General features: G+C 40.1%; 1 protein-coding gene across 7 annotated transcripts in view; it reads right to left on the minus strand.

Moving 5' to 3' along the window:
• Positions 1–1,909: 1,909 nt before the first annotated feature.
• kmt2cb (lysine (K)-specific methyltransferase 2Cb) overlaps positions 1,910–13,924 on the minus strand; it is a 76,683-nt gene continuing 64,668 nt past the window's right edge. For 5 of the 7 annotated variants that reach the window (XM_007559405.2, XM_007559408.2, XM_016674934.1 and 2 more), the window contains 16 exons: positions 13,386–13,550; positions 13,163–13,292; positions 12,548–12,695; positions 12,277–12,461; positions 11,934–12,070; positions 11,413–11,686; positions 10,160–10,299; positions 9,510–9,623; positions 8,307–9,426; positions 8,080–8,216; positions 7,841–7,983; positions 6,323–6,497; positions 5,567–5,683; positions 5,400–5,473; positions 3,858–3,966; positions 1,910–3,784 (listed from right to left, as the gene is read on the minus strand). In XM_007559405.2, the coding sequence (XP_007559467.1) occupies positions 3,692–3,784; positions 3,858–3,966; positions 5,400–5,473; positions 5,567–5,683; positions 6,323–6,497; positions 7,841–7,983; positions 8,080–8,216; positions 8,307–9,426; positions 9,510–9,623; positions 10,160–10,299; positions 11,413–11,686; positions 11,934–12,070; positions 12,277–12,461; positions 12,548–12,695; positions 13,163–13,292; positions 13,386–13,550 (3,261 nt within the window). In that variant the 3' untranslated portion in view covers positions 1,910–3,691. The remainder of the gene's footprint in view (positions 3,785–3,857; positions 3,967–5,399; positions 5,474–5,566; positions 5,684–6,322; positions 6,498–7,840; positions 7,984–8,079; positions 8,217–8,306; positions 9,427–9,509; positions 9,624–10,159; positions 10,300–11,412; positions 11,687–11,933; positions 12,071–12,276; positions 12,462–12,547; positions 12,696–13,162; positions 13,293–13,385; positions 13,551–13,924) is intronic. The other 2 variants (XM_007559403.2, XM_007559404.2) reach the window with 2 other exon arrangements.

The raw sequence follows: 13,924 nt of genomic DNA on the forward strand, positions 1-13,924 counted from the left end.
GTGAAATCTGTCACTCAGAGGAAATGCGCTCCCTGCTGCGTTTCCGGGCCTGATTCCAAAAGAACACAAGCAGCCTGCTCCTGCCTTTTTTTAAAGTCAAAGCTGAGGTAGGAATCATGTTTTTGTAACATTTTAGGCTCAGACGCTCAGTCACCTGTCGGTGAATCAAAATGGACCATGTCTTTAAAATTTTAAGCAAGTTTACTTCTTAATAGCGTAAGACTGTGAAGAAGTAGCAGGGTCACTTTGAAGCGCCTTTATTAAAATATGTGTATTTCTTTTAAAAGTTTATATTTATATATATATATGTTGAGGCAAAACCGAGGGCACACTGCCAGGAAAATTGTCTTTGACGGAAACTAATTTTGACATAACACCGCCCGAGTCTAATGTAATTCCCTACCAACAGATGTCAGTATGATTCAGATATTCATTAGATCTTGTGGCCATGCAGGAAACATCAAGGCTAGATTTTAAAACAAGTTGATAGAACACATTCACTGCAGAGAGCACAATTTACAAAGATGCAATTAATTTAATTTTATGTTTTCCTTTTTACTGCGTAACTGTATGTGTTGTTTCTTTAACCTTGGGTTGGTTAGTTTTCATGTCAAAACCTTACATTTTCTCTTTTTTTATTTTAAATTACAAACACAAAAGTTCTCTTTGGAGTTGATATTTCAGCAAAGGACATGCATTTAAAATGGAACTAGCAAATAGCAAAAGATGAATGCACCAAGTGATGGATGCATGAGTAATGGGCAAAGTTATGGCTGGATGGATAAAACAAACAGGGATACATCTGAAAGTGTAAATACATTTTTTTCTATACAATTTTGTTTTTGCTAGAACCCCCTTTTGTAAATATAATTTGTAGACAGATTGTTTCTGGCAGGGTTCCTGGAGAATCTTAGCCCACTCCTCTTTGACAATAACCTTCAATTTAACATCACACTCAGCTATTATGTTGCAACCACCTTTTTTTTTTTAAATCCTGCCAGAGATTTTCAATAGACTTCTAGTTAAGAAAATTAGATGACCATTCCAGTATTTTCCAGAACTAACAAGTTTCAGATGTCTGGGATCATTATGTTTAAGGCATCAATGACACCTAAAGTGCAAGCTCTCTCAAAGCACATGACATTTTCTGACTCTTGATTGAATTGCCTCTACTGCTGCAGGTTTCCAGTCCCAGAGGATCACTGACCACCAACATACTTCACTGTAGGCAGTGTGATCTTTATTTTTCCTCCTACAGACAACCTCTGATTTACTGGCAAAAAAAAAAAAAAAGTTTCAGTATTGATTCATTGCGCTGCAAAAAGGAATCCCCAAGATCTCTCTGGCTTATTTATATGGCTGAGAGCAAACAGAAGCTGAATTTTCTTGTGCTTTTGGTCAGTAATGATGCATTTCTGGAGTTCAAGTATGGAGCTCTTCAGTGTTTAATATGTAGACTTACTCAGCGTCTGAGGTTTCGTGTAAGAATGTGAAACCTCACAGGCTGATGTAGGTCTTTTGCAGTCAAGTCAATGGTTTGGTGTCCAATTCTTGGGAAACTCAGGATCCGTGTCTCTAAACATTTTAGACAATATCACAAACTTTCTAACATCAACAATCCTGGTTTTTAAGGTGTTCAACCTCAAGCAAACTTTCTTCTCTGGGTTAAATATATGTAGACGAGAATAATCGACAGAATTTAGCGTTGAGTCCTTATGAAAATTCTTGCATGATTAATCTCAATTATCCAAGCCTTGTTTTTGAGATTTAAGAGAATAATTTCAAATTATTTAAATTCTAATGTGGTATGAAAATGATTTTTGATTCACTTATAATTCATCCGGCGAGCCAGCGACCTATGAGCAATAGTCCTAAAAGTGAGCCCTCTAAAAACAGAGACAACTTTTAACATGTAAAATAGTTTATTTTTGTAAATGTTTCTAAATTCCACAAAATCCAAACCTCGTACTCTGTACACTTCAAAAGGCATTTTCAAAAATAAACAACAAAAAGAAGAAGAAGAAAAAAAATCTTGACTACTTTACACGACCAAGAAAATGTAGCACAAACACACTGGCAGGATAATGTAATATCATACAAGAGAAGAAAAATATCCAAGAAACAATTTTGTTACAACCATTCATTGAGAAAATATATACAATTGAGTTTTCAGAAAGTTAAAAAAATACATGCCATATACATTACAAGTTCTAAGACTGTCTGCAAAATTTTACAGTCGACTTGAAATTGTGCACGCAAAAACTCGTCTGTTTCTAAGCATGTGACTTGTGAAGTGTCAGTATAAGAAATATTGTTGATTAAGCGGAACTCCGTTTCTGTCCAAGAAAAGGTAGAACGACTGTTGGTTCCACATACAATTCTCTCTGTCGCACACTGGTTCATCTACGTTATACATGATTAGATGTTTGCACCTTTTTCCCCCGAAAAAGTAAAGTAAGTAAAAACACTTTGCTGCTCTTGTTTAAGATAAAAAGTTAAAAAGCTGTTTCTTTTTTTTTTTTTTTTGGGGGTTGCAACTCCTAATTCACAGTTCTTTAAAATCAGACCTGATTAACAGCAAACGGATCACAATGATCCTTTTTTTCTTCTTCTTCTCGATTCTGTAACTGATAACTCGTTAGTCAACAAAAATATTTCTTTCGAGTGGTCAAAGTATGTGTAAGTCACAAAAAACACTACGCTACAATACCTTACACTTTTAATACAACAAAAATACTTTGTGAATTATTGTGGTTATTTTACAAATTCTGTACAGAATAATCATAATATATACTCTCAAACGGAAATAACGTCCATCTTAAATAAATTTCAATGACAAATAAAAACAAAACAGTAAAAAGAAACGATTTTAAAAACATCCAAACATCAAGAAGGTTAAGGTAGTATTTGGTCGGTTATTCCTATAGTTTTCTTTATATACATTTGTACAAAAGTAACAGCATGTCATCTTCAATCTTCAAAAACAATAGCCTTCTTTAAACTCAATCTCATCATTTTGAGAATAAAATTCACTCACTCAGTAATAAATACAAAACCTCTCAAATTCCACACAAATCACATGACGGAGACCTATGATACAACTGACTCATGGAATCAAGTATTTAAAAGTTTTTCTGTGTGTATGTTTTTGTTTCTTTTCTTTTTTTTTTTTCATTTTTCTTTAGTGCAAGTTAATATTCCCTTCACGGTATTCGTTGCTGTACATTCCTCATTCAGTGATGTCTACATTTAGTCTAACGGCATACATTATTATATAACAAAAAGGGCCTGCCCTTAGTTAGCAGTAAGGCCGCACCCTGCACAGTGCTTTCTCATTCGCTGGTGGATTCTGCACCCCCCCATGTACACCACAAATATACGAGCAGATACATACAGACAGATGGAGGCATTGTGGACGACAAAAGCCTCTTTTACATATGGCACAAGTCACATCCTGCTACCGTGTTGGATTTCTCCTCCTCCAGACAAGCTTTTTTCCCTCCTCACTCCCATGATCCTCATGAACTAGCCTTCAACCCTTCTGTTGATTTTTTTTTTTTTTTTTTTTTTTTTACATTTTTTTTTATTTTTTATTTTGTTACATCGACTGCAGCGCGGAGCTTTTATTCTTCCTCTGTGCAGAGATCATGACACTCACTCGCTCAAGCAAGGAATGGTTTTGATGTTTAGCTCAGTTAATCCACTTCCTGCACTCAGGAGCTCGGCATTGGCAAGCAATCTTGTGCTGGCCTTCGATGGCGTCGAACTGATAGTCAAAACACAGCTGAAAAACAAGGCAGGGAAATTTGTTACTGAGCTTTGACACTGTATTCGTGCAGCAGCTTCTGGATACTCACCTCTTCTCCTTTTTCAACTCTGCGAATACAGCTGATGATGATTTTGTAGCCTCTCTCGAATGTAACCACCTCAGCGACACAGTTAGGGGCACAAGAATGGTTGATGTATCTAAGGAACAATAATAAAACAAAACATCTGCTCTTACACATGGTTCCTAAAGAGTCTTCACATAGGAACTCCACACTTCTCCAACCTTTCAAGCTCCCAGTCCTTTACAAGTATTTGCTAATACTAAAATAAAAACTCCACAAAATGGAAGATCGTTTTACAGAGGGGAAGGCTTTAAATATGGAATGAGAACAGGAGGAGGGCAGTGGAATAGAGTCTAAGGTCTGCAAATACAAATGTTTTTCCATTCTTGTCCGTACTCAAGATCTGGAAAATACTGCCTTTTTTATTTGAACCTTAATGGAGAGTTTTTATACGGAGTACAATTGAAACCACCTGTTTTCAGTGTGTGGCTGCAGGAACATTAGTTTGTGTTACAAGCAAGAAGAGCAGTACGCAGCACATATTAGCTAACAGAGACGTATTTAAAGATGTTCTAACCTCAGATAAAGTTTAACGTTACGCTCGTGAGATAAATCAGCACGATTTGTAGTGGCAATTAATTCAAGCTATGCTTTACAGAGGAAGCAAACAGAGAATGACCTATGAACTGTCTATAATAATGTCATGAAGGGTTTGATAAATATGGTGCATGGTAAGTTTCTAAACCCGGCCGCTTAAACCTGAGATTTTCCAGCTGCTTTTAGAGCACAAGAGAGAAAAAAAACAAAACACAGCTGAGATAGTAACCAATGCTCTACACACAATGATTATGTGTGACCACTGAGAAGGGGTCACACGTTTGAAACAGAATTCAGATCACTCTAAAGACGGAATAACTTTCTAATATTTATAGATTTCTTACAAATTTAAGGTTAAGTTGCACATCTAAAAAAAAAAAAAAAAACATAAATTACACACAGGCTTAAATGAGCATGTTTACTCTCTCTGCCGCCATAGTAAACCTAAAGTAGAAGTCCACACTTCATGTAAAGAATACTTCCAATAAATCTAGTAACTTTTCTCACTCTATTTTAATGAAGACCTTTGTAAAATACTGATATTAAGTATGACTGAATGGGCTTAATGTTGTGCTTGCAAACTGCCTTCCAATCAGGGATGGTTTCAGGGTTAGTCAATACCACAGCAACCTGATTTGGCTCTGGTTGCAGCTGAAACAACCAGGTTAAAATAACAACCTAGAAAACTACTTTGTTCACTGGAAATGGTTCCCGCTGTTGGAGCGCGCCTATGTACAGCTAAATCCACCTTTAGGGCAAAACTTTAGCAACATCAACTTTAACTATCTCTAACTTTGAAATTGTAATTCAGACACACACACACACACACACACACACACACGCACACACACACACACGCACACAACACATGTGAAGTGACTCATCAAAAATCAAATATCAAACAAAAACAGATATAAAACTAACAGGTTTTTGATTTACAGCTACATCGATATAATTTGGTAAATTTCAGACCTGGCAAGCCCTCCACTTTGAGTGGCATCCACAACATGCTCGCTGTCGATGCGGAACATGAACACTGCTCGGTTCTGTAAAGGAATATGAAAATAAACTGTTATTTTCAATTAAAGATCAAGTCAAAACGTGACTTAATTATGTAGTTTTTTTATTTTTTTATTTACCTGAGATCGGTAAACCTTCGCCTTCCTGATGGCAACCTCATTTCGGAGGACAGTTCCGTTGTACTCGATCACCATGGTTTGCTTTTCGATGTCTCTAGCAGCAAACAGCCCCAGGCCCTGTGTAGATATCATGTAAGCATTATGTTACATTATGTCTTTAAGTGTTTATTACATAAAAAAACAAGATTTAAAAATTATATTTAAGATATTTTCTATTTAAAGTAAGATGCATGTAACTATGTCAGCCCAACAATGCTTTTCAATTCTGGTATCTGAGATCAGAGCTAGTACATCAACGTTACCTACTTTACATGTTAAGCATTACTTTTGATTGGTTTTTAGCCAAGTTTTCAAATAATTGTTCTCCAGCCAGCCCCGTTAAAGATACACTTATAAGCTAGTAGTGGATTGTGCAATTACCTAAATATACAAAGAAAGGGCCTACAGTAAAACTTGGTCCAAAAATTTAATTTTTCTTTTTAATTTTCTAAATTAAAAATACAAAATAAAATAAAAAATCAGTGTGTTTACCCTTATTCTTTAGACATTTTACAGTTTGGATACCAGAATAACAAAGTAACAAAAAGATTTAAAACCTTTAACATTCTTTATTGTCTTTTCTTTAGTCACTTATCCAGATCTGTAAAATTGTAAAAGCAATTCAAGGCGGTGCAGGAACTCTGTAAATTTAAAGACCTTGCAAAAGCCCTAAAGCCCTTTAAAACCAGAAGCTTCAATGAACTGTAGTTCAGTCACCTGGATGCGGGAGCAAGCCAAATACACATTACTTCTCCACTCGCTCTTCATCCAGCGGTACTGGGAGGACCTGGGGTGCACAACTGGAGTCTTGCTGTGAGGAACACCGCCTTCTCCCTGCGCCACATTTTGATTAGACCTGGCACTGCTGCTGGACACAACCTGTGGCTGAGGCCTGCATTTTGAGGCAAAGTGAGAAAAAGGAGACATATTAGCGCCAACGCTACAATTTTGCTTCATTGAGTTCATCTTGTAAAGCGTTCAGACTATTGTGGTCCTGTTGGTATTCTCATATGTTTATTTGGCATTCAAGTGCTTCTGCACACTTTCTATTTCAGCCAATTTACTTTTAAAATACTCGGCTGGCGACAGGCTAACGGGCCAATATTGGCAATTCAGCTGATGCCACCATATGCAACACTACAGCAGCTAATGGGAATCAGCAACGTGGACAGAACATTTTATCTTGACATTTTGTGGCATTTATCACAACAGTTATAAAAACAACAAGTATTAAATTGGCTTGTCTTTTGGGAAATAAATCAGCCATTGCAGACAGAGGTTCAGAAACACAATCACTGCTATGAAATTAGACTTTATCCATTGTCAAGTAGGCTATTTCAGGCTGACAGAAATAGCCTACTTGATTAAATCCATATTTAATCATATTTAAATATGATTAAATATGGATTTAATCATATTTTAATAATATATTTAATGATGGTGGCATGGTGGAAAGAAAAAGCTATAATCCCAAACAGCTTCCGATCATTTTAGAGTTAGCCAGCAACATTTATCGTGATCACAATAATTATTTTCTTCTATAAAAACTGACCAAAATTAACAAATATTCATCAACTTTAGCTACAGTGCTATTAGCATGCTGGTTATTTTAAACATTTTTTATAACTAAAATAAGTTGGAGCCTTAAATGACTACCTTTAGCACCCTCCATTTTTCCTACGCTTCAGCTTCTACAACTCTTGTATTATTTCCCCTCAACAGCTGGGTGTGGTCCACATAACTTACCGGAATCACTCTGAACTTTTGCTGGAATTACAATTTCCTTACTTTATTACAGCGTTGTGCATCATCCTTTTGTTTCAATGATGTGGAATGACTGCATGGCACTGGGAAACGGTGCTTACAAGGCATTTGGCACTGTATTCTATCTGCTCAGAATCCACTAGCCTTGGCATGTTGGATGCTTGAAACTGACAGCTTGACCTACTTTCTGACTGACTGATTTGGTAGATGAATGTCTGACCACTTGGGGGCACTGAGAGAGATTTGAAATTGCATTTAAGACGACCAGTTGATCCCTAAATATGGTGATGTAACAAGAAAAGTAATGCAAAAGTAAAGGGGTGAATTCCACACCCTTGGTCTCGCTGTGTATCCACTATTCTGTACGGAAATGCATGAAAAGAGACCCACATATACTTCAAAAATATAACTGAAAGTTCTCTTTCATTTCTTCAGTTTTAAACAGGCATAGAAGCTAATTTTCTTAGTTACCTTATCACCAGCAAAGTGTGGGAGGAGTTTGTTCTTGGTTCTGCACGTGCACACCCCGCTGGATTGAACATGAGCGGTAATTCCACAAGAGGGTTGCGCCCGTAACGGAAAGAGTACCTGAAACATGCCTCCACTCCTGGGAGCTGGAGCGAAGCAGCACAAGGACGAAGGACATAGTTTAGATGTTTGCCAATATTTTTAACTCTTAAAACAACAGGAACACAAATTTAGGTACAAACCGATTCAGTAATTCTGGTGACTGCGGGGACTGTGAGTCCAAACAGATCCTCTCCTTTCAGATACACAGGAAAGAGCCTCAGAGTGCCAGACTCTGCTCTTTTGTCAGAAACAGGACCAAGCACTTTATCCCAAACTCCTAATTGAAATAAAACACAAGCTGCTTAGGAACAAACTAAACTCAGGGAAAAAAAAGACAAAGAAGTAAAGAAATTGTTACTTTCTTTACCTTTAGGAGAGGTGTCCGTCAGGATCAAGTCTTGGTAGCCTTGTTCAACGACTCTGATTGTAAATTCTGGAAACCCGTCATTGTCTTCAACTGAACAGACATAGCGACAGCGGCGGTTGCCGTGGCGCATGCTCCAGTAAATGCGACAAGCCTCGTAGCCAACGGGAAAGATGGTGGTCGGTGAATGGAAGGCAGACATCTGTAACGGGGTGAGTTGTCCTATCGCGTGCAGCACCAGGCTCCCCACTCGAAATGTGTAGCCCAACTCTGGCTGCTGCACGGCCGTGGCGATCTGTCGCACTTCGTCTCTTTGAACGTAGACGCGTCGGAACACGGCAAAGCAGCGCAGCTCGTGCTCCAAGGCTTGCCCTGCTGTTCCCCGGGGCCTGTGGGCGTGACAGAGCATGGTCTTGTCTTTAAAGAAGGTGCACTGGGCTTGCAGAGCACAGGTGAAATGATAGACGTTGGTACAGCGCAGGCGGTGGCAGCCGCTGGTGGCTCCGGTTTGCTGGCAGTAGGCGCAGCGTATCGTCTGGCCGCGGCGCAGCGCAAGCTCCACGTTGATGAGGGCGCCGGCTTGCGTCTCGTACACCTCGGTTGACCACAGAGCACAGTTCAGGTGAACCCACACGTCGAGGTCTAGGTTGAGCAGCCTGGCCGGCCCGTCGGTGATCCCGTCTCCAAACTGGTGACAGAAACAGCACCGCCTCTTATCTTTGAGCAAAGATGGAGGGCGCAGGGACGCTCCTAGTTTCTTCAGGAGCTCGTCAATCTTATCTTCCTCTGGAAGCTGCGAATTCATCCTCGGCGGTAAAACCACCTGAACGCTCCACTTTCTCCAGCGGAGGCCTTTCTGTCTCTTTCCCTGGTGCCAGCCGTCGTGGGACCGTGGCCGGGCCTTAAGCTTCACTGTCACCTTAAGGGCGTCGGCTTTGCTCTCAGACTTGGGCGTTTCTCCAGCTGTAGGGAAGGGGATGGGCGGAGTAGATGGAGGAGACATTTTGGGCTGGAGCTGGGCGAGGCAATGGACGTCCAGCGAGGACATGTTGTTGTTGTACTGATGCTGAGTTTTGCAAAAGCTCTCGCTTTGGTCAGAGGCAGGAAGAAGGGACATAGACTCCTGAAAATGTCAGAGGAAATACAGCAAACAGTTGTTACTCGGTCCACGCAGGTTTAAACTGCATGGGTTAGAACGATACAAACCTTCGTCTCTGTGGTGGGTCTGGACTGAGGGGACGATGAGGAACAGTAGAGAAGGAAACAGCTTTGACTACAGAAGACCAGGTTTTCATCCGATCTCAAACGGCCTTGATACTCCTAATATAAAGCAAAAAAGATGAAGAAACTGAATGCTTCACCCAGCCAACAGATCTGAGACCGATTTAACTTCAGCAGCCAGGACTAATAATATAAAATAATATGTCCGGTATTACTGCAGAGATGTTGGCCTTCGGTATGAAAGCAGATAATATTTTAGATTCAATGAAGCTTGCATGGTCAATAAACTTGCCCTTAGACCATCTTACATTCAGCTCTTAGAAAATAAATAAATAAAATCAATGTGAAGCAGCCTTTTGAGGGGCTTTTTTCTATCCGAGAGCTGAAATCTCAATCAAGTGTCTGATTGCCAGAAGGATATATTATTAACCCAGAGAGCACTGCTGAGTTTCAAAAGCAAGCATGATATACGTATTAAATTTACCACCCGAAAAGGGAGGGGAGGAAAAAAGAAAAAAACAAACAAACAAAAAAAACATTTAACTTTAGTTGGATACCGCAGCACTGAACAAGTCTGAAGGTTCATTTTTGATAGATTATGCATATTTTGTGTAGGATGAAAGTTTGTTTGGTACCTTCATGCGAGCAGGGAGATCTTTGATGGCTTTCTGAACTCCGTTTCCCAGAACTACCACTTTGCAGTGGCAGCACCAGTGGGGTTTACATCCAGCACTGGCAGGAGTCTTATGGTCAGCTCCTCGAGCCACAGCGGCACCTGAGGCAACAAATATTGATTTTTTTAAAAATGCATTCTGGCATCAATATTAATCAACAGCAGAGACGGTATGGGTTAGTATCTCTATATAATTTTCTGTTCTATTCTGTTCTATATTCATACATCAATATGCAGAATGGTAGGCAACTTGTCCAAGCGCTCATCAACATTTAAGAGAGAAGAAGATGGAATCAAACCCATAACGTTCTGACTCAACACAGTCGCCAGGAGCTGCTAGAACATTCTGGATCTACTCTGACGAAAACATTTGAAGGAGTCGAGATTAACTTTCTAAGCACGGTGGTGGCATCGGGCCGTTCTTACAAGTAGAACTAATGAATTGAACAAAGGAGCTGGGTTCTCCAACAGAATAATGATCATAAAACGCATAACAGGAGCAGTTTTGTTCTGGTTGTTTTAAGCTTCTCAAATGGCTTACACTTCAGACCTTCTAAAATGTGCTGACTCTGCTTTAAAAGCAGGTCTGTTTCAAGAAGCCATTTTCAGTGAGCTCTATTATTTCTAATGAGAAAAGTGGTCAATTATCCAGTTCGAATTATGCCAGGAGTTTGCTGCTTACGTCAAACAGGGCCGGGTTTCTCTAGAAGACGAGTTTGCGGATTTACAGAAGTTCCCCATAATTATTGCTTAAATTCTGTTTGTCAGGATCATTCCATTTAAAATGGTTCAAGAACATCGAAATGATGAAATTTAATCTAATGTTTAATGTGAGTAAACTTGTCCGTGGCACTATTTGCATCATGTAAGAAAGACATAGGATCAACATGTCAAAAAAAAAAAAAAAAGAATGAACTTTCAGGATAAGAAAGAAAGCAGTGCAAACCGTCACAGCTGTGATTCACTCAAATCATATTTAATTGAAAATTTCTGAACTTGTTTGACTACTGTACATACAACAAGTCCCTCTTAGAAATAAGCAGAATTGAATCACCTTCGGGTTTAAAAGAAGAAAAAAAAAAAACTACACACAGAGAAGCGACTGCTGCATTCTTCCACACAGCCTCATTACGTACAGCTAAATTAGAAATGACATTTCAATTACAGCACTCTCAGCGACGCTCTTGTTTAATTCGGTCTCACTCTCTCTCTCACCTGGGCTGTTGGGATGGAAATGGAAAGGATGTGGCTGCTGCTGCATCATTCCCTGTGGCCCGCTGGGACGCATCATCTGTCCGGGCCGACCGTGGAGCACGGCGTGGTCCCCCGGCCCATGGAAGAACATGGGAGGCCGCGGCTCCATCCCGTGGGGACCCATGCGAGGGCCCATAGACAGAGGAGGCCTGTCCGGGGTGCTGCTGACCTCATAGCTGCTGGGGATCTTCACGCACAGGAGGTCTGAAATGGCCGCTACCACACCTGTGATGTTCTAAAAGAGAGGCACGCATACATACAATCAAATTTAAATCATTTTTATCTTGTAAGAATCGCATAAATATTTGTTTTGAAACGTCACACTAACCCTGAAATTATAATTTTATCCCCACCTACAGTCTCCAAACTCCAAAAGACCGGAACTTCAATTCTGACCAATGAGTTTGTGATCGTCATCTGAGCAGATCATGAAAAGATCTGATGATAATACTTTAGCTGAAGCAGCCATACAGCCAGCTTACCTCGGCTGCAGCTGGTCTCAGTGTGATAGCAACAGAAACCAGCCCTTGTTTGGAGTCGTTAGACATGGGGCCAAAGGGGGAGCCAAAGAACATCGAAGAAGGTTCAGTCTTGATATCCTGCAGTTTGATCTCTGACCCTGAAGAGTAAAAAAAAAAAAAAAACAACAACAACGGAAAAATGAATAAGACTGGGTCCAGATAAAAAAAACAACAAAAAAAAAACAACTGCACAAAATGGCTTAGAAGCTTGAGTTGTGTGTTAAAACTACCTCATAAATTCTAATTAATTATGAGGTAATTAATTATGTTTGATTGAATTATGTAGGATGTTGTGGGTGTTCACCTTTCCCGTCGGGGGCAGGCAGCATGGGGAGCACGGGAGACAAGCACGGCGATGGTGGCTCTTCCTTCACCAGAGACAGGTCTGGGTAGCGACTGATCTCCATGCCAACCACGCTCTCGGGAGATGAGGAGGGAACGAAGCTGTCAGGTGAATCCCTGTCCTTGCACGGCTCCTGTCCTCTATTGCTGGTGTCGCGAAAGAAAGCGACAGTCAAAAACCATACAGCCGAAGCGAATGATCCACTTATAAATGAGTGTTACTGATTCGATACCTGAGCTCCTCCTGGTTGTTATGAGGAGGGGTGGGAAGAGAAGCTGGGACATCCACAGTTTTGGGTCCCTGAGCGATGGCCCGGGCTAAAAGATCTTCCTCAGCTCTAAACGGGACGTGGAGTGGCTTGGGCACCAGACCTTTGGAAACTGGAAATTAATGGAAAAATAACTTCCATATTATAGAAATACTGAAAGCATTATTAGTTAATAGTAAAGTAATTGGAGAAAAAGGAAAAACAAATTAAGCATTTTTTTTTTCCACAAAGGTGAAGAGGTGATTTTTCTCTAGATGTGCAAAGCTGATGGTCACCCCTAAGGATGTCCTGCTGTATCTGTAGTGAATGGTTCCACCAAGTATGAATGTAAAACCTTTTTCATTTTATATTTGCAAAACATTTAGGAAAAGACATTTATTTCTCCTTACACTTCCAAATCATGTACCACCTCAGCATGTAAACACCCCGACAACTGTGGTTGCGATTTGATAAAATGTGAATATGTTCGAGAGGTACGAATACTTTTGTTGTCCACTGTGCATATAAACAACTGGTACAAATGGTGAGCTGTGATGTAGTTGTCTTCAGAAACGTAGCTGTGTGCTGCTAAATGTTTACCCATGGCAGCAGCTTTGCTGGCCAGCTCTTCAGTCGTCGCAAAACCGTTGATCATTTTCTGTCGATTCACAGGCGGTGGGGTTGGAGGGAGAGACGCCGGTGGGGTTGGTGGATTGCTCAAGTTATTCTGCTGCAGATTCACAACCAGTGCAAAGGCAGGCGGCACACGTTATGAACACAAACTCTTGTGTTTTACAGTTTTTCTGCAGCAATGAATACCCACCTTATAGGCCAATTGGGAGTAATAATCTGAGACTCCGTCCAGCGAGGCGCTGCCAAAAGTACCAGACAAAAGGTTTTCGCCGTTGAGCTGGCCGCTGCCGTAGGGAGCAAAATGGGCAAAGTTCACTCCAATCAATGGTTCCATGAGGGGCAGCAGGGAAAGCTGCTGTGTGAAGACAAAGAAACAAAACAATTATGAGATTAAGGATAACAACGGACATGGAAACTGTGTATTTAGTTACTAACAAAAAACAAAGCTTTACTGAAAACACAGAAAACTAATTTAGATATAGTTTTCCCTGCGAGTCAACTTTCTCTCAATATGCTCAGATACAGCAGTGTGAACAGAAAGCTGCTTTACCAATCACCTTTTGTTGTTTACAGTCCTTGAGGAGGAAGTCGGTGACAGCTGGAGTTAGCATTCTTTAAGCTACAATCCAGCAAATTAAAAATATGCATAAAAACAAATTTTTGTGTGTGTATTCATAGAGCTAAGCCATATAGTCATCAAAATGACCAGAAAGGCATATTTTAAATTAA

The sequence above is a fragment of the Poecilia formosa genome, unplaced genomic scaffold, assembly GCF_000485575.1.
Source record: "Poecilia formosa unplaced genomic scaffold, Poecilia_formosa-5.1.2 Scaffold104, whole genome shotgun sequence".
Lineage (NCBI taxonomy): Eukaryota > Metazoa > Chordata > Actinopteri > Cyprinodontiformes > Poeciliidae > Poecilia > Poecilia formosa.